General features: G+C 39.7%; 1 protein-coding gene across 3 annotated transcripts in view; it reads right to left on the reverse strand.

Moving 5' to 3' along the window:
- POLQ (DNA polymerase theta) overlaps positions 1–23199 on the reverse strand; it is a 48989-nt gene that overhangs the window by 2525 nt on the left and 23265 nt on the right. For 2 of the 3 annotated variants that reach the window (XM_018074718.3, XM_018074720.3), the window contains 14 exons: positions 19246–22409; positions 18010–18153; positions 17203–17399; positions 15511–15751; positions 14235–14428; positions 12406–12543; positions 10933–11107; positions 10322–10457; positions 8012–8118; positions 7269–7453; positions 6062–6173; positions 4352–4476; positions 2709–2862; positions 850–965 (listed from right to left, as the gene is read on the reverse strand). In XM_018074718.3, coding sequence (XP_017930207.3) covers positions 850–965; positions 2709–2862; positions 4352–4476; positions 6062–6173; positions 7269–7453; positions 8012–8118; positions 10322–10457; positions 10933–11107; positions 12406–12543; positions 14235–14428; positions 15511–15751; positions 17203–17399; positions 18010–18153; positions 19246–22409 — 5188 coding nt within the window. Of the gene's footprint in view, positions 1–849; positions 966–2708; positions 2863–4351; positions 4477–6061; positions 6174–7268; positions 7454–8011; positions 8119–10321; positions 10458–10932; positions 11108–11151; positions 11497–12405; positions 12544–14234; positions 14429–15510; positions 15752–17202; positions 17400–18009; positions 18154–19245; positions 22410–23199 lie in introns of those variants that run through there. The other variant, XM_018074719.3, reaches the window with a different exon arrangement.

Here is a 23199-nt window from a genome sequence, read left to right on the forward strand (position 1 = left end):
ATATGAAAGCATGGCCAGATAGCCTGTGTTTGTGCTCCAGACTAGGAGTTACTATTTGCCATCAGGAAATGACCTTTTGTCATTAAAGATGTGCACACGTAGAAGTGGAAGAAACATATCCCCAAGGTATGAAAGCATGGCCAGATAGCCTGTGTTTGTGCTCAGGACTTGGGAAAACACTGAGCTGCCAGCACATGGCTAAAACACTTGCCACTGAAAGCTGTCACACAGACACAAAAAACCTCTGTGCCCAGGCACAGGATTGCCTTCAAGGAGGAAGAGCACATACACAGGCAAATATGCACGTGAAAGGCACCTTAAGTCCACACAGCACATTTCTTGTTCCTACGGTGCTCCCAACGAGCACCATACTGCTCCTACCAGGAAGACAGGTAGGGAATGAGGAAACAAGCACTAAAAAACCAGAATCCTCCTTTTCCTACACAGAGTACAAACCACAGCTGTAACAATACATGTTCTGAGTCAGGCACCAGAGTGTAAACAGGAAGGCAAAAATACCCCCAGATGAGGAAACACTTTCTCCTACACCTGTCAAAAGTACTAAGCTACTTCACTCATCAAGCCTTGCAGAGAAGTTGAATGATCTGCTCTTATAAGCAGCAAAGCACAGTTGAAAATGAACTTCAGTCATGGGGATGGCTTGAGTCTGAAAATGACGGTATCAAGCATGGAATCATAATTTTTCACCTAATTCAACTTGGTTTTCACAGACCTTTCAGCACGCAGAGAGAGGGGATCCAGGGAAGAGAACATAAGCTCCTAGAAGGAAAGCTTGTTTGAAATACTGTCATGCAGCAGAGAGCTGAAAAAGCGAGTGCACAGCTGTACCTGGATGACATCATCCTCTGCAACTTCATAGAGGAGCTCATCGTGCAGTTGGAGGACAAAGAAACCTCCGCTGATAGGGCGTAACATCCCTGCATTTCTCTTTCTCGACAGCCTTCCTGCCATGTGAAGAGCAGAGTTTGTTAGATATGATGATGCAAAAGCATGTTTCTTGTATCAAAAACCTTTGCACATCCCTAATGCCGAAAAAAAGAACATGAGGAACTTAAAACTTGAAAAGCCCATGCCTACAGATAAAACCACAAAACATTACTATTCTATCAATAGTTTTATAGCTGAGGGAAAAATGTTAATGAAAAGTATTTGAGACATAAACATTTCAGCCTTACATTATAAAGATATGAATCAGAACAAAACCAGGAGACAGTTGTGTCTCCTGAACCATCTGTTTTAAAAGTAAAGTTCAAACAAAATCATGTCAAGTTTAATCAGAAGCTGGTTTACAACATTCTCTCTGGCAATGAATTATGATTCTGCTTTTCTTCCAGAAACATTTTAGTGGCTAGTCTAAAAAAGCAGTAAGCCTCCTCCCAAATGCAGTTTCTGAAACTGTAGCTACTGAGTAAAACAGAGGGGAGAAAAAAAAAAGAGCAGTTATTGAATAAACAAGTAAGCAACTGAAAAAAATAGGATCCTGATAGGCCTTCCCTGACAAAACATAAAACAAACCCTTCCATGGTAAAAACTGTTGATTTTTTAAAATAAACAAATACAACCTCACACACACAGACTCAGATGTTATTTATTTCTCAGGTTAGCTAACAGGAGGACTTCATTTCACAGAGAGGGTTTCAAAGCATCAGTTCCTAACACAAGCCTCACACTGAAGCAGCAGTGTTGAAGAAGCCAGATGATGCAGGATGTTCCCCTGATGGCCCAGGAATTTGTAACTTGCTGAAATAGAATTTCTTCCAGTTCTTCAAACACTTAGTATCAGTGTCAGGAAAAAGTGTTACAAAGGCATCTACTTGCCTTCCTACAATTACATTGGCCAAAGTTCAGTAGCTGCAGCTCCTGGAGGCTTGTGGAGTTCTGCCAAGCATAGGCCTTCTAATCATAGTTGACTTCTGAATCTTGTCTCTCCAAAATAAAACTCCCTGATGTATTTTTAGAGGTTTGGCAATTAATTATTTAGTTTACAAATCAGACTCTTCATATTAAGACAACTTCATGTTTCAATTGAAGCATAAGAACTATCAAAGAAATATAACACTTCATCTCTTAAGTTGTCTTTCTAAAAATATATGACTGGTGAAAAAACACAGTCTGCATTACACTAAAAAGAAAAGTTGTTCGTGGCACTCCCCTGGGAATGAGCACCGCAGCACAGCTTTGCTATCTGCAGCCAGGAAAAATTTGTGCTGATAAGTGCTTCATATAATACACCTGCGGAGCCTCTGTATATCAAATTCCAGCCAACAAATTCCAGTCTTAATTCTAACCAAAAAATGTATTTTTGGAACTAGAAGTTGTTCCACTCAATCTTTTCACTGCCTCTGAAGCCAGAGTATCTGCTCAGTTTCACCTTCCTACTTTTGAACAATTCTGTGGTGGCATCACAGACCACATCACACATGAACTCTCACTGCCAGCCTTTGCAGGATCTGCTCTGAGGTAATTTTAGTGTTCTGATCACAGTATTTGTTTTAGTCTGAGCAGACATTCTCCCTCCTTCGTCATGACTTCTTTTTCTACTGAACACAGATTTACCACTGTCAGGAAATAAAGCATCTCCCACCCCTAGGTCCAAAGGTACTAACTTTTCTTCAGGCTTTTTTTTTTTTTTAACATTAGTAACACTGAAAATTTTGCTCTAGTATGCAAAGGAGAAGCAAGCATACCGGTTTTATCTCTCTGGAAGGAGTTCTCCAGATGTCCAAGGGACTTGATCACAGAGGAGTAAGCTTCCAGGCGTCTCTGAATGTTCACAGTGGCTGTTTTGACAATATCTGCAGCAGATCCCTGAACAGTTGTATTCACAGCCTGTCGCTCTGCCTGAACAAAGATAGTTGTTCTCAAAACTCCAAAAAAAATCAATCAAATACAGCATGTCATGTGTACTTAATTAAAAATAATAAATATATGGCCAAACACAGGCATAATAAAACTTCCAGATAAAGAGTTTGTTCTATCTGCCTGAAAGAAAGACACATTATAGACTAGCTTCAGACACAAAATCTCTTCAGGGGATGAGAAAAGGATTTCCACAAATTTAAAATTAATGAATATCAAGGGTAATAACCTGCAAAAGACACAAGCCACAAGAAGGAGAAGCTTATACACATGGTAACAGTTTCATGAGGAGTAGAAAAATCTCACAGTTAATCCAAGCACCACAACACTTCTGCCTATCTTCAAAACCATCAGGAATAGATAACCAAAGGCAAGAAGCTGGACTTCATGGACTAACAGTCTAGTCTCTACATTGAACTCTGACTGTCGGAGCATTATAGCTGTGCAAAAACACACCAGATCACCATTTTTATTGACACAAACAACCCCTCTACTAATCCCCTCCTCAGACAAGAAAACTGTATTCAAAGGTTCTCCTCTCTTTGATTAGAACTGAAACACGTTCAAAAAGTTATGAAGATGCTGAAATGAAAGTGTAGATAATTCATTAATTGCTCTTTAATATGATTTTAAAGAATAAATCAAAATTGAAGAGAAGATGCATCTACAAAGCTTCCTGCTGAAGTATTCTTCAGATCAAATAGTCAAATAGTTTCAAAAGGTTTTTGACAGCCTTCTTGTTTCCCTGTCAACTATTTGGAGTATCAACTCCCCCACTTCCTCCCTCTTCTACTCTAGTCTTTAATTCCACACAACCTGATCCAGCTTCCTACTTAGAAGTATAATCCTTCCTCCCCACAAAAATGCACCAACATCTCCCCAGGGAGTCAACTCACTCTTACTGAAGTAGAGTCTATGACAGACATGTCCAAAATGACCTTGAAAAAAAATAATGCCAATGCAAAGGTATATACTAAATAAATATCTGCCTAACAAGTTAGAGCAACTTTCCTTTGAGGGAAAGTAAGAAAAGGAACAAATACACAAAAAATATAGGACTTAAATGCCCTTTCTTGTTCTAGAGCTGACAGCATGTAACGTACAAAGACTGCTGAGTGCGAGCAACTCAGCTTGAAGAGTTAAAGCATATCACTGTGTGAAGGTTTTTTAAAATCATGTCCACTGATTTCAATAAATTACTCACTTCCATTTCCAACGTGGGAGTTCTGAAGTGAGGTTAGCACAGTGATGACAGCTGCACACCCAGTCACAGAAGACTGACGTCAAACAGACCATGACAAAAGCTCTGTTATTCAGAGAACAACTAAGGGAACAATGAACTAAGTGAGAAGTGGAAGGTCATGACCAAGATGGCTCACAAACCTTGTAAAACTGCAGATATGGCTATGCAAAGAAACCTACTACTTTAAAAATAAAATTAAAAAAACAAAAGGCACTGCACTCAACATACATGAGCTTTACTGTAGGGATTTGGATCTTTGATAGCTGGCAGGTATCGCCGTCTTCCCAGGATGGTCTGCACAAACCCATCTCTTCGGCAGCTCCGCACGGTCTCCCTTAAGAACTTCTGAACCCCTGTGCAAGGAAAGAGAAAGTTTTCTGTAATACAGTTGATGTTCCATATTGACTTCTCACTGGGATCATTGAAAGCTGCCTGGGACACCCAAGCAGCACAGAGGTAATTCTTTAAATTTTCAAGAGCCCATGAGTGGACAAAAGCACAGGAACACTCATTCAGCCTATTTGCAGCTCTGCTGCAAAACCTACTCAGACTTCTGAGGTGGAAGGGAGTGCATAATGTCAGGATATCTGGCTGTGCACAAGGAGGTAGGAAGTCCATTCCGCACAGTGCCCAGGCATAGAGGGTCATATATGTATTATTGATAATGGAGAGGTCAGAACCTGGACCAGCACTGGAAAGACAAGTAGTAGGAAGAGAGTAAATTGAGAGCAGAAGTCAGAGCCCTTAATGCCTCAGGCTGCCTGACTTCAGGCTGTGTCACTTCAGATTCCAGGATGAAAGAAACTCACCCACCTGCACTTTGCAAGGGAAGGAGTGAATCCATCGAGTGTTAAAAAGAAACTAAGGTCAAAGAAAGGTGAGACAGGAAAGAGTCCCTTTCACTAGAAGTTCAGGTAACAATTGTACTAAAGTGGGAAAAGTTAACTTCATACAGGTTCTTTCGAAGTTTACAAAGTATAAAATGTAAAAGGAGCTATTAAAAATCAAGACTGATAGCATTAGTCAATTCATTAGGTTTGTAAATTAGCAGGTTAGCCTGGCAATACATATCAAGTGAAAATCCATGAGAAGTGAAGTTACAATATAAGGTACACTGCAGAGTTTGTATGTATGTACATGTACTGAGAGAGAGGAAGCAGAAAGTCATTTCTAATGGTCAGAAAGGAGAGGCTTTCCAGAAATCAATGGAGATGAAACAGACTCTTAAAACCATTTCTCAGCATCTGTCTCCTAAAGAAACAAACCCTAAATCTTCAGAACATAATTTTCCAGCTCATTTCCAAATTCTATGATTAGAGCTAGCTGCCTCTTGTCCCATTTGCCCTCCATTCGTTTTCTGATTGCAGCTCTGTTCTCACTATAGCTTTCCTAAAAATTAACATGCTTCTTAGAAATGCAACAATGTCTTTTTACAAAACAGGGGAGAGCTCCTCTGAGCAGCTGGATAAAAATTTAAGAGTTATACGCAAAACAGTCTACAACTCTATGAAAGCAGAAGGCAAGAGCAGAAGAAAGAAATGGTTATATTTAAAAATTATAAGAAGCATGGTCTAAAGTTACATTGCATATCATTTGAAGGTGCATGCTTTAATAAGGAAAAGCATGCTTCTTATTCAGAAAGTTGAGCTTTAAAATTACTCTTCAGGGCTTATTCGCTAATTAAAATAACAACAAAATAATTAATGTAATAAGTAAACAACAAAGTCCTAAAGGTGAATAAAACCAGAGAGTAGAGTAAAACATTATGGAGTATCAAACTGCTGTGTCCATGCACTGGACATTTTCAAAATTAAAAGCTTTTTCAAGACATAGGATTAGCAGGTTGAGACAAATTTAGGATTTGAAGAGACACGGAGAGAAGGAATTAAAAACAATAACTACCATCACCACCCAGCTCCCAAACTGCCATATCCAAACCTGTGTATCTTGCTTTGAAGGATTCAATGTAATTGGCAGCTTCATTTTCATCAATCCCCATCTGCTCGCCTAAGGATTTTGCTCCTATGCCATAGATGATTCCATAGCAAATCTGCCAGCGGACAGTGTGAAGAGCCGCAACCATACGGTGAGCCATGCAGAGAAAGCAGAGCAAAAACGAAATGTGATTCACTGGAAGACAAGTGTATGGAAACAAGGGCAAGTACTCAAGAAGAGACCACCTTTGAGTCCAAGCCATTCATGCTGCTGTAGCAGGGAGATTGCCGAAACCGAAACCAGTACACTGCTGAAAGCTCAACAAAACAGTATTTATTACAAAGAAGTAGCCAATAAAACAAGAAGCAGAGAAACAAGAAAGACAAGGGAAACAAGCCCCTAAGCCAAGCCCCAACTCGCTCAGGGGTTACTTACGAGGTTGTCTTACCAACCCCAGAATGCTTAGAATTCCCCATAGCAGAAGCTGCATCCTCAGAGCATCAGCAGCCTCACAAAATGGCGAGTGTCCCCACCAAGGCAACATGGTCCTCCATGTGAAGCCTGAATTTGCTCCCAGCATGAGCTATCTGGTTTTTATACAATTAACCTGTGATATGTACCTGGGCAGGTGCGGCCAGCACCACCCAGTTAGAAGTCTTCGGTCCCTCCCCCCATTGTGTAAGTGGTGCCCCTTCTGCACACGCGTGTGTACATTGGAATTTCCCTGCGCCTGCGTGCTACACCTTGGGGGGTCTTTTCTAAATGAGTCTGGGGGCTTACTTCATCACCCTCCTCTTCGCTTTCTTCTTCAAGTGTCCTTGGAGGGCCGTGGGCCAATAGTGAGGCCCCAGTTAATTTCAGTTTATACAAGATGCTCCCTTCAAGGACAAAGTTCTCGTTTATCAGTGCTTGTTTTCACATAACTTGGCAGGAAAAGAACAGACTCTCACAGGTGGCTGGGCCAAAACACAGACCAAAAATAGCAGTGCCTAATTAAGCACGAATACAGCTGCTTTACTCCACCCTCATCCCCCAAAACCCTGACAGCTCCAGATGAAATGCACTGGGAGTGGGAGAACATACAAAGCAACTACTGAGCAGTCACGGCAGAACTCAAACAAAAAAACATACTATTGTGACTTCACAATGTGTTGAACACTGAACCTTCCTGCCCAGAAAGCTGCTACTGAATTTTTTTCCCTAAAATTACCTGTTTAGCTTGTTGCCTGGTCCTATCTCCAACAGCTTCAGGATCAATCATTTTCCATTCTGCTGCAATGCTCTTAAAGACATCAGTACCACTGTTCAAGGCTTGAATGAGTCGACAGTCACAAGACAAATGAGCAAGGATCCTCAGTTCAAGCTGAGAGTAATCGGCAGCCAAGATTAAGCCACCTGAAGTCAAGAAGTTATCAGAAATCATTATTTCATAAATTACTCCAACGTTCCATTCAACTTTCTAGCAAGGACTAAACTTATCCTTCATTTTCTGCTCTGAAAGTTTCCCACAGCAATTTCTATCAGACAAATTGTTGCCTTTTTCCCCAATGCTCAGGCCCGCCTGCTTTATGTCTAGTCCCTACACCTAGAATCCATCAAAACCACGTAAACAAGTATCTGTCCAGGTGTCTGAGCCAGCGCAGGCAATGTGAGAACTGAAATTTGGATAGGAAGAACACCAGGTAGAGTGTAATTTGTGTATTAAGAGTTGCCTAAGCTAACTCTTTAAAAAACAGGTATCCTTAAAGAGGAAATGAAAGTGTGAACATGTGGATTATAACATTTGAATACTTTCCCCAAATGAAACTCTCTCTTTTACAATTTTGAAGGCATGCTTTTCCAAGTAGGCTGCTCAGACAGATATGTACTGTTACTAATTTTTAACTCTTCATTACATCCAGGATCTTTTGTTAACTATATACTTAACATTACAGAGCAGGATCTAGGCATTACCTGGGAAAGGAACAAAAGCATGCCTCATGCTAACAGAAAATGGTATTCCTCTTTCTTCGAATCTGTCTGCAGTCCCATTAGGCAAAATACTGGAACGTTTTCTGCATCTGTGGAGACAAAGAATGGCTGCTCTTCACCAATTTCTAAACCACTAAGAGACACATAATCATTTTTGCCACAAAGAATCAGTGAAAACAAGTGAGGCAGTAGCCTCTATTCCATTCTTCTGGACAATCCATACCTAAATTTGACCATGGACAGAGACCAGATAAACACCTGAAGGGATTTACTGACTCTGAAAAGATTTAGGGATAGATCTTCCTAGTACATTCAGGATTCAGTTCAGAAATTGGATAATTTCACTCTAAAAGAGGTAAGATGAATGGCCCCAGATCTGTGATAAGCGTATTCAAGAAAGAGAGCAAAGGAATCCTACAGGAATCCTAAAAATTCAACACCCCACCTTGAGGGCAAAGTTTTCTCTCAAAATCTTTTTCCTATGCAGAATGCAAACACTAGCCCATACCTAGTAGAGACAGAATAATTTCCCCCATAATGTCACTCTCACTATGGCACACACAAGCAAGTCTGTAAAAATACAGCAGAAGTTGCAGAAGACATGCTCAAAAAACCACTGCACATTTCCTCCCTAAAGACCAAGGAAAAAATTGCCCCAAAGCAACTCAGTTTTCTTTTCTAGAAGGCCAGAAGTTTACAGTGTCACCCAGGTGTTCTGCATCCTCTCAGGGCTTGCTTAACTCTCCTGGCCCACCAAGTCACTTATAGCTGCAGATGAAATTGTATCCATCAGTGCACACCTCTGACACCATTAGTACCACCTAGTCCCACCAGCACGAGTCTACCAGTCCACTGGGTTCCTCCTTACCTTCCTTCCTGGAAGGTAAAAGCCCTTTATAAATCCTTGCTGTTTAGGTCAGGGATCTGAGCAAGTTCTTTATCAAAATTAAATGGTATCTCTAAAATCAAGACTAGTTTCAGCAAAGCACAGAAAAGATATCATGCTCTCTTCCCTTGTGCACTTCCTTTTCTTCTTATATGTTGTCATTTCAGGAATGATAGGGATCAATGAGATGAAAGATGGCATGACAGAAATAAATTTTCAAAAGAAATAAAGGTGAAGGACAATTGCATATCTGGGTACTGCAGAAAATCAGCATAGGTTCTCATTTTACTTAAATGAGTAAGGGCTTTAAACTGTGACCTAATTTAGCTACACTGCTTTGGTCAGAAGCTTTTTACAACAAGAGGAAACAATAGTAATAGTAAGATAATAGACAGTATGAACCAAAGCTTGCAAGGCCTGTTAGAGTTAGGCAGCATGACGGTTTCTTTTGTGCTAGCAGTCATTTCTGTGCCCTTAGGATTGCCCATCTTGCTAACAGAATGGCTGCTTAACTAAGGAATGCAGGAAAATGTAGGAAAAGTCAGTCTGAGAAATAGACTCTCAAAGTTCAGCAGGCACTGCATTCCTTTGATGGGCTACTGCTCTACAGGGAAGACTCTCAAGAACTCAGCACACTCCCCAGCCATCCTGGAAAGCTGCTGCAAGCCCGAGCACTACAAGAGTTTTATCTCAGAACAACATTTCTGCCTCCATGGCAGGAAAGAGAAACTGAAAGGGCAGAAAACCACCACCAAGTATGAACCTCAAAGCTCACAAGCTAATTGCTAAAAGATTGACCTTGGTATTTCACCCGACTTCCACACAATGGTTTAGGTTTTGGTATGTAAAGCTGTCAAAGCAGAATTGTAGAATCATAGAAAATAGGGCATTTGGTTAACAGAAACCAAATTTAGAAATCTTTTTCTGCTGCATGACAGCTTTTGCAGGTCAGTACGACAAATGAAATTATTAACAAAGAATGAAAAAAATGTTCACCCATGCTCCCTTACAGAGGGAGTTGCACAGCATAAACCAAGTGAACTTTCTTCTGCTTCTTCCACAACATCCTATCCTATCTTCCAAGAGTAGCTCTTAGAAAGTCAAATTAGATCCTAACTTCAGTTTAGTTACTTTTCACACTCAGGCTTTCCACCCAACATCTGGGAGTATAACGTTAATCTCACTGTAGAGGGTTTCATAAAGAACTTTAAAAAGCAAATGGCTACATGGAACCACATGCTATCAGTATTATTATATCTTTCATGTATCACTGATTTTTAGGTGTTTATTCCCCTGTACGTGAGACATTGAATAACAAGTCACACTGACATGACAGCAGCCATAGGTGAAGTCAGGAAAGAGAAATTTGACAACCTGATCACATTAGGATCAGAAGATCCTCCTACCTGCCCCCTAAAACACCACGACAATTAACATTTCCACGGGCTTGGGAGGGTGGGCTTTCTTCAACCACAGTTGGCATTTCAATCTCAAAATCTCTTGGCACATTCTGGATATTTGGCTCTGTGAAGGTTATTCGACCTGAGAAGAAAGACAAGGCAGAACTAAGTAAGGGTCCAAGAGGAGTTTCTCTAACTTAACACAGCTGCACACTCTCTGCATCTCCAAAATAGAAGGGGCAGAAGGGCAGGACAGGACAGGACCACTGAGAAAACTGAAGAAAAGGAAAAATAATTCAGATTTAATGGGTTTGAGATGGTTCCCCATTTCTGTATCACTAATAAGAAACTTCCAAATCCAGAACCTGTTCTGGGGTCAGAGATTTACATGATAATATGTGTAATAAATGAATAATACTGCTCAGTGAATACAAAAGCTATTTTAAATACACCTAGACTTTTAGGGACAATTCATGTCAAATAGGTATTTCAGTATTTTCATTTGGTTGAAGCAGAGCACAGCACTGATTTCCTATCTTTTTCCCATAGAAAAGCTGTACACACACACAAAAAGAAAAAAACAGTAAGAAGTGAGGATTTTGCATGTATTTCCTCACCTGTAGCTGTATGAGTCTGTGAAACTGGATATATCCTTTCCATTCCCAATGCAGAATTCAATCGCTTTTCCCTCTGTAGTGGAAACACCACTTTAGTAATGGCATTGTTGATCCTCCTCCATTCCAATATCAGGCCTGGCAATGGGTGAAGTGTCTTTAATTTCTCCAAAACATCCTTGTGGGGAGAAAAGGGCACAATTAATCAACTGCCTTTTAAGCTTTATTTATAAAGTTTTTGCAGTTCTGCAGGAAAAAGGGACTCCTTCACCCACAGTGGGCTTCCAGTGTCACCGCCCTAATATTAAATAGATATCCTCTCCCCTTATACCACCTACACCTGAGTAACCAAAGCAAGTTTTATTACACACGAGAAGACAACCATTCTCTTTGGACTTCTGCACCCTCATCATCACTCTTAATCTGCACCAACCAATAAACCACCTGAAATGATCAAACAAAGCATCACTTGCCATAGATACCCTACGTTGTCTCCTCTTGTCCAGTATTAATGCTTCTCCTCCATCTTCTTGCATATTTTTCTCCCTGCTCTCTCCTGTCTGTACACTAGGAATACAAAATGAAGCCCTTGACCATGCTCCTTGAAGTAAAAAGCTGATCACTAGCAATCAAACCCTTTCAGTTTAATCAGAAATATGAAGGGATTAACAAGAATTTCAAAAGACAGTGGCATGTAAACATTTCTAGAAATAACATTTTTCATATGCAGCAGGCAGCTGCAGCCTCATCCCTCCACATCACAGAAGGAGGAAATCTTCTCTTTGCTTCTTGTTCCCTCTCTGCCCCCACCACTGCACTCAACATCTTCACTGCCACTTGAGTTTCAGAAATCAATACTTGTGTTCCAAGCACAGTACACTGAACAAGGGGAAACTAAGAAAACAACACAGATTAATGAGTCCTGCAAACAGGGAACATATATATCTGCTAATTTCACCTGTCTGGCAAGAGCGCCCATTAGCCTGCAGCTGCAGGTATTAATGCAGGCCCACAATATTTATCAACTGGTAAGGATGTCAATAGCCTTCACATATATACAAGCTTCTGATATACTAAATTTGATAAGCCATCAGATTAGCCATTCTGAAGACAAATTCTCTGAGGCACAAAATACAGATACGATAGTAGCAGGCAGGGAAAACATTGTATTTCATTGACATGGTATTTAAGTACCTTTCAAGCTGATGTCAAAAAATTCTTTTGCTATTGGCTTTACAAAATTATTGTACTATTTTGGTCTTACAGGTTATTTGGGAAATCAGATTCTGTCTGATTTATTCTTATTGAAGCTTGCCATTTATAGTTATGTCTTCACTATACTCAAGCTTTAGGAGAGGAGGAGTTACTAAGTCTGCTAACAGACAAAGCAGAATCCAGTTTGAATTTCCAGTAGTAACTGAAGAAGCAACAGACAGTTAAAATCTACTTTCAGATTAGAACCAGACATTACTGTACCTTGGTTGTACTCAACTGCTTGCTTAATCTAATCCTGTTTCCTTTAGCAGTTGCTCTTCTGGTGTATCCCAGAGTTTTCTTGTTCCCTTGAACCTTCACATCTCCATTTTGTGGCAACTTCAGTTCCAGGAACAACACCTGCAAGAGACCAGCATTTCAAATCAGTTTCTGCATGCTGCTCCCAGGAGAGAAAAAAAGCAACAGAGCACTTAAACAGCTTGTTCCAACCAAAGGATAGTACAAATGCTTCAGGTAATTAAAAAGCTGATTAAAGATCCCTGCTATCGAAGTCATTCCTCCTCATTTTAATTAACTACAAAATGCAATTTAAAATCTCATTTTCTGAACACTATAAGTTTGAGTTCAGAGGTATGTTTTTAGAAAAGGTAATTAACTCCATCCAATAAGTGAGGTTACTGCTGACAGTCAACTGTAATAAAACGTAATGTCAAGATGACTAAAAGTGGGAAGAACAATGGTGAAAAAACAGAAGTGTTAGCAGAGAGCAGGCTTCAGAGAAACATGAATGGCATGGAGGGAGGTGGTCACAAATGCCTTTTATAGAATAGCTAGAATATTAGATTTTCTTACAAACTGCCAATAACTGGAAAATTAAGTATACGCTCACTTGGTGACAGACAACACAGCTCTTCATTTTTCACTGTGTTTCTATGAAGCATCATACACTACTTAGCAGCTATTGTGTTTCATTTCACAGCTGGCAGAAGGGAATAGGAAGTTTCTCTCACACATTTATGTAGCACAGAAATTTTACTGACACAAAACTAGAAGGGTAAAGTTCTACTAACCTATACAAGATACTTTACATGATTCGTAACAAATTTCCACATGAGAAACTTCCACCCTCTGTAGTTCAGAGAACAGCATTTGAGAAAAAACTTTCCTTCCCCTTTTCCATGGAGAAGAGTGAAACTGAAGTCAAGCATTATGTCAGGAGTTCTAACTTAGGCTACTGTTACTGAGCAAGACTTCTACATTTGCAACAAAGGAGGAATATTTCTGTGGAACTTCTTTTACTGATGGTTGCTTGCAAATTTTGACTACTTCCATATAAGGTATAGCCCCTAAGCAAGAAACTAGTACATAGGAAAAAAATGAGGGGAAAAAAAGCATGCACAGCAATTATAATCTATTCCAATGACTCCATGTAACCTATATTAAAAAATATACAGTGAAATTCTTCAGGAATAAAAGTATTGCTCATTTACACAGAAATCTGTTCCTTAGATTTTAAAAAAAAATTCAGTTCTATACAGGTTCCTAAAAGCAGATAGTAGTTGATTCAAAACTTTTAAAGCAGTCTTTCCTCCTCTTTCATGCTATATAGGGACAAGGGTAACAATGCAACTTGGTGAGTACAACTATTCTTAAGAGTCAAGACTACATGACATCACATCATACCTGATGTGCAGAAGACTGGTATTGCAAAAAAGCTTCTCCAGTCCTGAACCACTCGTCCAAAATATTCCAAAAGCCATTTAATTGGCAGATCATCTCATGTGGCATGAGAAACCAAGGTCCTACACAAACCACAGGCTTATTTCCACTTGTTTTTTATTTCCACTTCTACCTTCTTTATCTCTGCTAAAGTTGGCAGAATGGTCAGTAACAAGCAGGAGAGACACAGCCTCTTGCAGGCAGCAAAGCCTCCAAACAACAAATCTCTGAGCAGAGTTGAGTTTGCATTTTGTCTTTTTTTCTTATGCAGTCTGCCCAAGAAATTTTTGGGTTTTTGTTAGTTTTAGCAAAAGACCCTTGAGAGTAACTTCTGAGAAAGCTCTCCCCCTTGCACCCTAACCCTCACGTACCTCTGCGATGTCATCAGGGCTGGTCAAGGAGAAGCTGTGGCCTGCCAGCTGATACGCCTTGGTCTCAATCTCGCACAGTTTAGCTTGCATGACCTGCTTCTGGGTTTCATACGCTGTTGTGCTAAAACCAATGCCATTCAGCTCCAGCAGAGCTAAGCAATAGTGGATGGGCATCTCCACTTTAGAAAATACACCTGTAGTAAGCACAAACCCCAAGAAAAACTTTTATAAAACAGATCAACTGCAGATCAATGGATTCATAAAAAAAAAAAATTGAGAATGCACAGTTTTTAAAATACTGAATGTCGTGACAGACTGAAATCTTTTACTATAGATTTCATTTGAATACTTTTGCTCTTGGAATATTTCACATTCTTATGACAAAAGTGATTAAGAAAACAGTTTCTGTCATTTTTTTGTTCCAAGAAATACACATCTCTTCATATATAAACATTTTATAAACCACAGACATGTTTAATGTAAGGCCTTCTAACTTGATACACTTTCATTCCACCATCTACATCTTTTAAAAAGGTTCTAAGGTTTAGTTGTAACAACCATACATGATGTGGTAAGCTTGCAATAAAATACTTTAGTGAAACTGGACCTTAATCTTAGACTTTGGATATAATAAGGGAAAAGTATCAATGACCACTGATAGGTATGTGCTTTTGGGGGGGGGCTTTGATGGTTTGTTTATAAACAGCAACAAGCACTCAGCAATTATTAGTGCAAACATCCTGGATCATTCATTATGGGATCACAAGAGTTTCATGGGCATAACACATACATGGCAAACAATCCTATATGGGAAGGCCAAAGAGCAAGAAATCTCCTTCAGAACACATTTGAGGATTTTAGCAATTGCTTCTGACAAGGAAATGCAAAAACTTTTGAAAATGTTCATGAGAAACCAGAGACAGACCCACGAGTCCTCTCAGAATGGTCAGGGTACTCATTTGGAAGGTAGGGACCCAATTGATTTAGAGACTTAGAATAGACTCTGCTGTTGTCTTTACCAATGGAACTGGTGGATATTTGGGATATAAAAATTATATTTTAATTTGATTTTTTTTTTTTTACAAAACAGCTATATTTCCAAGGGAAGTTCCCTCTTTTGACAAATGAACATTTTGACACAGATTATACTTAGGTAAGAACTTCCAAATCTCCTCTCTTCCACACTGATCATGTAGCCCATGTAGCCCATGTAGCCCATGTAGCACAGGTACCTTTACCCTCCATCTTTGCCCCCAGGTGGAGAAGCTCTCCTCACCTGTCAGATTTTCCTTCTGTAATTCACTACGGAGTTGGTCCATGACATTGAAGACAAGCACAGACTCTATTGCTGCTCTGTACCTCCCAGAATGATCTCTGCTGGCACTGAGCCCCAGGCTCTGCACTCCTTGGCCAGTGCCTACTGCTTCCAGTAGAGGCAGCTCGTCGGGGAGAAAGTTAGTCACCATGTTGTGAAGTGTACGTTCCTTAGAGTCAGAATCGAGCAACCAACATGCAACCTTAAAAAAGGAGACCTCCGTGAGACTTTTTTTCCATTTCAGTCGTAAAACAAGACAAATATTTAGCTGAGGATTAATGCAAGGTTGTAGTGCAGATAATTCTTCTTGATTTGGCAGGCAAACTGCAGTTAAAAGTTACATGATTTCAAAGAAAACCTTCAAGAGGGCATAAGTCACTGAAAAGCTTACTTCTCACTCAAAGTTATTTCTGCACATTTGAAAAACTTTGTCAACTAAACACATCTTGAAGTGTTGTCCTCGGGTTTTTTTGTCTATTAAAACTTAACACAAAGTGAATAAATATAAAAATCAGGATCAAAACATGCTTAATCTGAAAAATGACTTTGTAAAATCAGAACTTGCTATAGATCTAGAACATGAGCCAAGCTGAGCTCTCCTATTTTTTGCACATCAGTACTAATGCCAAGAATTCTGCATGGCATATTTTACTCCTGGTAAGCCGCATACCTCTAACTGTCTTCAAAGCAATTTCATTTATAGCTATATTTCAATTTCTTGTGCCAAAATAGGATAAAATACAGGGTTCTGCACTGTCTCTGCCATTCAAGCAGAAGGTAAAAACCATATGTGTATATTTATGGGGTTGAGGAGGGTGTGTGTGTATGTATATAATCATTGCATCATTAAAATGAACAAACATGAGTATGACTTCAATTAATATATGGAACAGTGCAGGGAAAGATGTTACTTTTATTACTCTTTAATTTTATTCTAAAACTATGTCTCAATATGAAAAAATCTATGTTTGTACTTGTGTTGAACACATTAGCAACTTACCTGCAGAGTTGAATATTACCATGATGCTATTCAGTCTATGTGTGAGGCAAAACTTTAAAAATCAATAGAAATTTCTCCGCATCTAGAGTTTTTCCTAACATGGACAAGAAGGTGCTTTTACCTCAATCTAGTATTTCATTTGAGTTACAAATAGTTCCTTTTAAAATTACATGTAAACTTTATTTTCTTTTGAGAAAATAATGGTAGCAAAGTGGCCCATACACATGGCGTGTAAATCTTTTGCTTACCAAGTCTCCTGTTCTCAGAAGCAATAATCTGACCAGAAGCACTTCTGACATTTCAGTCCCAGGCTTCTTATTGGAACAAAACAAGAGTTAAGCCTGTTCACTGAGACAGGGGAGAGATTTATCTTCATCTTCCCCACCCAAGCAAGGTATAAAAGAATAGTATGTTAATCTCTCACTGTTCCTTTGTTTCTCTTGCAGGTACAATCAAACCCACATAGCAAAGCAAATGTCCTCTAAATATTGTTCAAGATTTCTCACAGAAAGAAAATTTCACTAAACCCTCTGACAGGTGTGCACATTCAAACATAAATAACAGAAGGAAAATACCAGAAGGTACTCTTATCTTTTCACTGGTGTGTTTAAACTAGTAGTTTTACCCAAGCTAAATTTCTTAATCCTGCAAACCTTTGGGTCCTCAAAACTTCCTTCCAAGGAGATGCCACAAGCCATCAGCAGAGTTTTGTAGTGCTGAATGAAGTCATACATGATAAGTGACCGCTCCTGTTTGGGCTTCTTCTGCAGATACAGCTGCAGATGATATAGTCTCTCTGTTACAGACAGGCTTTTGTCCAAAGGTGGTGGTGCCAAACTCATACTGATTTCTAAGGCAGGAAATACAAGCAAAAACCATCTTTTTACCCACTGTGTGATAAGAAAGGCAAGAGAAAATCTTGTATGCAATCACCTAAAGTACAAAAACTACAGTTTAAGTATGAACAAATAACAATATATCTATACTGACATTACATATTTTATCAAACCAGACAAGGCTCCCAAAAGCATTACGTTGTGTCTGTACTAACAACAAAGGATAGCCAGGAATCAAACCCTAATCACAGGGCCACTTAGCACAGATTGGGCTATGTTCAGCATTCAAGTGTCAGACTTGTTCTGAAGAGCAAAAAATTGGAAGAGATTGAAAGAGAAAAGCAAATAAGATAAAGAGAACATGAGTGTAAGCTAACATTTTAGCCACATGCATGCTCACAGTCCAGTGTCTGAGCCAATTACCTGGCCTTATTACATAGCAGTATAGGTACATCCACAGCAACATGTTCAATGGTGTTTAAACATTTACAACAGCTAAATTACTCCATCACACAACAGGGTTGGGTTCAGAGCACTCACAACATTGCCAAGAATCTATCTGCTGAAGGTACTTTCTTGAAATGCAGTGTCATGTAACCTAGCACAGCCTGTCCACTCACTTACCAGTCTGGTCCTGTATCTGCTGCAAAGAGATATAGTAGGCATCTTTTCCACCCCAGCACACTGCCAGTCCAACTACCAAGATGTCTTCATAGCCTTGGACAGGAAACCCATCATCTTTAACTTGCATCTGCTGAGGAGAACTCGCTAAAGACATAATTTCAAGTTATAATTATAAAATGGCATTCATAAACAGGATCTTGGAAATGTAAATACATACAGCTGAGTCTAAAACTGAATATTGTTAGTCTCAGTAACACAAAGGAGCTGAGTGTTAGTAAAGGATGGAGAACTGATGTCAAGCATTTCCTTGATAGGTCCTTGGAGACGGTAAAGAAGTATTAGCCATTTGTTGGTATGTGAGAGTATCTGAATATTAACATCTCATTGTGTATCTAATATTGAAATGGTTCTCTGTTGTGCAGTCCTTTTATCACGTGCACCATGTCATAAACAAGTTTTTGTATATTATAAAATGGATATTACATTTACCACTAAACATTACAGATTGTTCAGGGGCTCCACTGAGCTGTGCTACTTCTGTGATTGCTTCTGAACCAAGGTTAAATATTTTCAAATTTGTAAAATGTAAACTCGGTTCAATATAAGCATATGTGAAATTCAGATCAGTCTCTGGATTGTTGCAATATTGCTTCATTTTTTCCCCAAAAAGTATTGATATGCTGCAGTTTGCTGCTGCTTTATAAACATACTCTTCCTTTAAAATGACAAGATTAAGCAGTTAGATTCATTGCTGTCATATTGCCATAACAACAACACTCCTTAACTATCAAAATATATTTTTGACAAACGTGAACTGCTTTTCAGAGTGGAAGGAGGGAATATATTTCTGTCTCAACTCTTGAAGAGGTTGCTAGGAAAGGTCAGAATTTGGAAGGGATGCTAAATGAGTGGTTTCACCTGAACATGAGGAAAAACCTATTTACTTTGAGGATGACAGAACATTGGAATAGATTGCCCATAGAGGTTGTGGAGTCTCCTTTCCCAGAGATATTCAAAAGCTGCCTGGACACAATCCTGTGCAACCTGCTCTAGGTGAATCTGCTTTAGAAAGGGGGTGATCTAGATGATCTCCAGAGGACTCTTCCAATGCCAAACATCACGTGATTCTGTAATATCAGTAATATCAGTAATTTCCCCCCCTTTTGCAAACTCTTTCCTTCTCTACTCCTGCCACCCTACTGTTCACAAAATACTGCACTGGAACAGGGAACTGACCTTTTTTGAATTTGCCGCCAATTGCTGATTTGGGAGACAAAAGACATTTTGTTCTTTCGCATGCCACTGAGATGGAGAATCTGCTTTTTTCCTTCCATTCTGCAACGAAAGTCTGGAAAAGTGCTTTGTTGCTTGCTACATCAATAATAGTGAAACTTTCAGCACTCAAGGGAACAAGAGGAAAAACATCCTGAGATAGTTGCAGTGAAAAGCCTTGGTCTATAGCAGAATCATCTTTTATCTCATCAGTCTCAGTTGGGTCTAGACTCCCAGTACTGACCTGGAGTGTTTTTACCTGCTGCCCTGCATTGCCCTCACTATTCTGCTGTGGCTGAATCATTTGTCCTTCATTCTTGCAAATGACTTGCCTCTTCCTTGTAGATTTCACAGAAAGAGAAAAAGAACTCTTTGGGAAAAGTTCTTTGGGAGGTGTTGGAGGAATAAACCCATTGTTATTATCTGATGGAGGACAGGACATTCTGCTGCTTCCCTTGAGCTGAAGTGTTATGACATCTGTTTTCTGAAGATGCAAGTTTTCTGTTTTGTTTTCTTTAACCTTGAAAGAGCTTTTTAAATCCTGGCAAGTGGGCAAAGGCTCTGGCTTACAACAGTCAGATTCAAAAACTAGATCTGGTTCTTGATTAACAATAGGAGAAACTAACTTTCCTTTCAAACAGGAACTTACTGAAACTGGTTCAATGTTTGAGGGACTAGGCCATTTGTCTAACACATCCTGCAATCCTGGGCTTAGTTCAAATGAGCAGTCAGTCCATACCACTGGATGGGGTTTCTTATCTAAAGTTTGCTGGCTTCTCTGGAGCTTTTCACCTTGATCTCCTACTAAATCCTTCGGTCTGGGGTCATTGTTACAAATCACTGGGTTTATTAATCCTGACTGACCCTGAAAGGTAGAAGGAAGATCTTTCAGAAAAGATGGGGAGTTTCCATGACCTAAACCTACAGCTATTGTATCAGAGGGTGCTAGAGAAACATTGTTACACTGTGCAGGATTCTCGTGTTCTTGTTTGCTGCTGACATCAAATTTATTCTGAACAGGTCTTAGATTCTGCAAAAGACCATCTGGAGGAAGCAAAGCTTCTGGCTTCTCCACAGGGTCCTTTCTGTCAGCTTCCATGATGCAAACAGCTGAAAGGTCAGTGACATTACTGAAGCTATCATCAAATAGCAAGCTATCACTCATATTTAGGCTTGCTTCAGGGACAGGGTGGCATTCTATTTGTACAATGTGTTCCCTTCCAAAATGGGAGCTTGCTTTATTAAGGTCTTTAGACACATTCTCCCCTTTCACAGAATTTTGGGTCTGGTAATCTTGTAGAAAACTGTGTAGCTGTGAGTCAGTCACTGAGAAATCACTTTCTTTAAGGCAAGGTGCAGATTCTATTTCCTTCACTATTGGCTGTAAATTAAGGGCTCCAGACTCCAAAACTTGATTACTGCAGTGCTGAGTTATGTTTTTGGTAATGTTATTTTTTGTGATAAGACTTGATAAACTCAGTTTCCTAGCTGTTGCAGCCACCCTTTCATCAGTAGCATTCTCAGTCCATAAACTGCTTAGGTTTTTGGAGATTTCCTGCCGTGGTATTGCTGCCAGCTCCGAACCTTCTATTCCCTGCTGTCCTGTGATTCCAGCTGCTATCTCCTGTTTTATTATCATCTCAGTTTGAGTATCCAACTGGAAACTGTCTTCAAAGTCTCTAGAGTCAGAAAACATATCAGAGGCTGGACCATTCTGAACATCATCTGCATTGCAAACACCTCTGTATTTTCCTAGAAACTCTTTCAGAAAAACCTTGGGATGACTGTTGCCTTTCTGCAATGTTCCAGCTTGTAATATTCCATTGGGCTTTTCACTCCCATGTTTGCCACCATTCTGAATCTGAATATTGCAGTTTTTATCCTCACTAGGACAAAAATGAACAGGTTTCTGTATCCTGCTGTCACAATGGACATGTCCACTTCCAGAGCAGCTCGCAGTTACATTACCATGATCTGTGTCTAAAGCCATCTGCTGCCTATCAATCCTAGCCTCAGCACAGCTCACATCTGTTTGAGTTCTATTAATTTTATTCTGCTTATAATCATTATTTTCATTTCTCTGTGTCCTAGCACTACCGGGTATGACTCTACTTCCTATAATATTATGTGTCTCCACACTGGTGTGTGGAGTACCCTGCAACATAACAGATGCCTGCAAACGTGCTCTCTCCTTAGGTATGCCTTCATTACTGGTGGTAGGCTCTGTAAATAATGCTTCCATTTTATCTTTTCTCCCAATCTTTATTTTGTCCATCTGCACAGAATTTGAGACTTCATGAGTTAAAGAATCTGTTTCCATAAATTCCTTATTATTTCGGTTTGAAAAAAAATTATCTGTAGAGATGGTGGGTTGGAAAGCAGGTGGATTTTGTATGTCTATGCTAAGTATATTTGAACCTTCAAGAACTGACCTCCGCAGTTTTGAAGAGGTATTTTTGTTCCTAGTGCAGTTTAAATGCACATCTGTGCTTTTAATCAATCTAGAGGCTGAAGACTTTGTTCTCGATGTTGGTGTCTTTCCTTGTTCAGTAAGATGCTCTGGGATGGCTGTCCTGGAATCTATCTTGGTTTTCATTAGAGAAATTCCTTCCCTGTTTTCATTACCCGTGCATGTATTTGGCAGTTTTTTAGCACTGTACACAATATCACCCTTGCCTTCCTCTGCTCGAGCCTGTTTCTTGCCTGGGATTTCATTCTCACACCTGGAATTTTCTGTGCTACTGCTTAGCCGTCTTTTATATCCCTTTTTAATATTTGATAAGTTTCCAGTCTGCAAACCAAGGCCATTACAATGCTGAACTCTAAACTCTTTTTTGTTTAACACCCTTGAAGACTCAGCAGACTCCTCTCCATCTGACCTATGCAGTCTGTCTTCCAATTCTGACTCACTGCTGATCATAGAGGATGTATCAGTCTCAAGAAAAGACTCTGGGTTCCACTGCACTCCCATCAGTGCCAAATCCTGCTGCAGAAGTCTCCTGGCTTCCTCCACAATGACAGAAGCTGCTTCTCTTTCAGTTAAGCCTTTCATTCCAGCCATCCAGATGCTGCGCACAGTCCGACGCTCCTCTGCCGATTCTTCATCTTCATCCACAGCCCTACGAACACTATGGGAAAGGTAACAGACAGATGTAAACATTCATGCAAAAAATAACAAAAACAGAAGAAGCTGGTACTACTCTCTTTTGCTCCCATTTCAATGGCTTCACAGCTTCCTTCACAGAAGCACTCTATCTAAAATATAATGCACTTAATGGGAAAGAACTTAATTGGAAATAAGTATTTCAGTTTTCTAAATGTGAACGGATGTCAATGAAAGATACTACTGGCTGCATACCCCAGAAGTACTGCCAGGTTTCTGTGTCCAAACATGTACCCTAGAAGTCCCAACTCCCTGCTAGGGCAAAATGCAGGTCTCCTCCATGAACTGTTTTCCAAAGAAAGGAAACTTTAGGAGCATAAACCAGACAATTACTACAGCACAGTCCCACAGGTATTTGATCAAGGAAGCTTGTCACTACATTAACATGAAAATCACAAGAGAATCTCAAAAGATAATCAGTAATAAATCACAAACTACTTTGATCATATGGTGCAGCTGCTTTTTAGAGGCAGCAAAAGCTCCTTAGAAAGCATTAACAATTCATCCAGGACTAAGTAGTGCACTGAAAAGAGGAATAAGAAGAAAATTTAGGTCTCAAAAACTTAGGCTACAAATAAAACATGTTTCTGTTAATTTCAAAATAATCATGGAATGACTGTGATCAGTCACAGAGACCTACAAGCTAATTCTAACGTTTGGCACGAAGTCCTAAAGGTTGCCATATTTTACCACAGGTTTCATCTTGTAATCCTTCACCCTACAAACAAACTCCTTTTATTGACTTCCGGACTTAC

The sequence above is a fragment of the Manacus vitellinus genome, unplaced genomic scaffold, assembly GCF_001715985.3.
Source record: "Manacus vitellinus isolate BGI_N305 unplaced genomic scaffold, ASM171598v3 scaffold_28_pilon, whole genome shotgun sequence".
In the NCBI taxonomy this organism is placed as follows: Eukaryota; Metazoa; Chordata; class Aves; order Passeriformes; family Pipridae; genus Manacus; species Manacus vitellinus.